Source organism: Mesitornis unicolor, unplaced genomic scaffold, assembly GCF_000695765.1.
Source record: "Mesitornis unicolor isolate BGI_N332 unplaced genomic scaffold, ASM69576v1 scaffold42397, whole genome shotgun sequence".
In the NCBI taxonomy this organism is placed as follows: domain Eukaryota; kingdom Metazoa; phylum Chordata; class Aves; order Mesitornithiformes; family Mesitornithidae; genus Mesitornis; species Mesitornis unicolor.
The window spans coordinates 1-2,380 of record NW_010195118.1 but is presented as its reverse complement, the minus strand read 5'-3'; the positions used below and the strand labels follow the sequence as shown (position 1 = coordinate 2,380).

The window sequence follows — 2,380 nt, the reverse complement described above, 5'->3', positions numbered from 1 at the left end:
CAGCAAGGGGGAGGAGCCGGCAACAGGCATGGATGTGGCTGCTCCCTCCCCATGATGAAGCTGTGGGCAGTGACTGTCTCCGGGACACCACACAGCAGTGGGGTTCCAGCCCCATGGCCAAGGCACCATGGGGCCTTTGTGCTCAACCGTGTCCAGTCCTGACGTCCCAACCCGCCCAGGTGACGAGGACAAGGGGGACATGTGGCTGCTTCCCACTTTCCTGGGGGGGTCCCATCCATCCCTGGGGATGCCTGCCCTGGATCTTGAACCCCTAGGGAGACCTCGGTCCCCACCATGCCTTCTGGCTTTTGATAATTGTTTATTTTCTTTCTCTCTCCCAGAAAAACTCAAGCACCACAAAATCATCTTCGTGGTGGGTAAGTTGGTGTCTGGGCCCTGCTGCTGGTGGGGTCAGGGCCACAGTGCAGCCCTGTGCCCCTGCACTGCCAGGGTTGGGGGGCTGTGGGGAGCAGCCGGTGTCCAGGGCTGGGGAGCTGGGGCTGAGGCTGTGGGACCTCAGCTGTCCCCAGGTAAACACCTGGTGGGTGACATCCTGGGTGCCACCGGGCAGTGATGACCTGGGTGCTTGATGGGGTGGTGATGTCCTGGGTGCCACTGGGCAGTGATGTCCTTGGTGCTGAGGGGGTCATGATACCCTGGGTGCCATCAGACAGTGACGTCCAGGTGCTGATGGGGTGGTGGTGGTGTCCTGGGTGCCATCAGAGCGATGGTGCCCATGTGTCAATTGCCATCAGCCCGTGCCACCCTAAGGACCTGGCATCCCCCTGGAGCAGCTCTTCCCATCCACCTGGTGCTGGGCGTGGAGACCCCATCCCCCATTGTCACTGGGCTCTGGGGACATCTGTGGGTCTGTGCTGCTGCTTCCCTGTAACCCTCCAGCTCCTTACCACGGCTTGGGGCACATGTGGCCCTCTTGTGACTTGTAGGTGGCCCTGGCTCAGGGAAGGGGACCCAATGTGAGAAGATCGTGCAGAAATATGGCTATACCCACCTCTCCACGGGGGACCTGCTGCGGGCGGAGGTCAGCTCAGGCTCAGAGCGGGGCAAGAAGCTGCAGGCCATCATGGAGAAGGGTGAACTGGTGCCTCTGGTGAGTCCACGTGGGCCACCGGCTGTGGCACGGTGTGGCATGCAGGCAGGGGTGGCTGTGGGGACACCAGATACCATGGGGATGATTGGCACAGGGACACCTCCATCTCTGCCACCTGGGGGAGATTTGCAGCAGGGAGGAGCTGGGTGCTGGTGCTGGTGCTGTTCTACATCAGCCTTGGCAGCTCTGTCTCCCTCTCCCCAGGACACAGTGCTGGACATGCTGCGGGATGCCATGGTGGCCAAAGCGGATGTGTCCAAGGGTTTCCTCATCGATGGCTACCCCCGCGAGGTGAAGCAGGGAGAGGAGTTTGAGAAGAAGGTGAGGGCTGGTCCCGTGCCGTGCCACCCGCCATCCAGGGGGAGCTCCACCTGCAGAACGGCTCCATCCAACAGCAGCCTGGCTTCTCCATCCCAGTGAAGATCCTATCCCAACAGGGTCTAAATGGCACCGTCCCAGCCAGCAGGTCCCCCTGCCTCAGGGACATCTCTCCAGGGTGTCCTCAGGCTGACAGAGAGTGACCATGGTGATGGTGATGGCAATGGCAGAGCCAGGGCTTGGCCACGGTGTCCCTGTGCCTCCCTCTGCCACCAGCAGTGTCCTGCTGACCCCAGACCCATGTGGGCAGAGGTTGCTGTGGGGACATCTGTGACCCCCGTACTCACCATCTCCCCAAACCAGACCCATGCCAGCTCAGCATTGTGACAACCGTGTCCCCCCTCCCCGCAGATCGCACCCCCAACGCTGCTGCTCTACGTGGACGCGGGGAAGGAGACGATGGTGAAACGCCTGCTGAAGCGAGGGGAGACCAGCGGGCGGGTGGATGACAATGAGGAGACCATCAAGAAGCGTTTGGAGACTTACTACAAGGCCACTGAGCCCGTCATTGCCTTCTACAAGAGCAGAGGCATTGTCCGTCAGGTAAGCAGGGATGTGGCTGATGCCAGCATCCTTCAGCCCCGCAGCTCAGGGATGTGGTCCCAGGGGAGGGGAAGTGATGGATGGGGGTGATGAGAAAAGGGGGGGGGAAAAACTCAATCCTGGCTCATTTGGGGTGGACTTGACCTTTTGGAGCTGGCCAAACCCTCCAGTTCCCAACACAAACAACCCCTCCAAGGATGGCCCCGCACTTCTTTATCCTAAATTGGCCCTGATCTCTCTGCCCCTCGCCAAAATCCATTTCTGGAAGAGCTCCGGTCACGCCGTCCCCTCGGGTGCCACCCCCCAGCTAACCCCTCCGCACCCAGCTCAACGCCGAGGGCTCCGTGG

At 61.3% G+C, this 2,380-nt stretch overlaps 1 protein-coding gene across 1 annotated transcript in view; it reads left to right on the top strand.

The window, feature by feature from the left end:
* Window positions 1–2,376, top strand: part of AK1 (adenylate kinase 1) — a gene marked incomplete at its 3' end in the record, with an annotated part of 3,016 nt that extends 640 nt beyond the window's left edge. Inside the window, exons 2-6 of the mRNA XM_010188016.1 lie at window positions 342–377; window positions 948–1,111; window positions 1,316–1,432; window positions 1,841–2,032; window positions 2,359–2,376. Of these exons, the coding sequence (XP_010186318.1) occupies window positions 342–377; window positions 948–1,111; window positions 1,316–1,432; window positions 1,841–2,032; window positions 2,359–2,376 (527 nt within the window). The remainder of the gene's footprint in view (window positions 1–341; window positions 378–947; window positions 1,112–1,315; window positions 1,433–1,840; window positions 2,033–2,358) is intronic.
* Window positions 2,377–2,380: the final 4 nt, after the last annotated feature.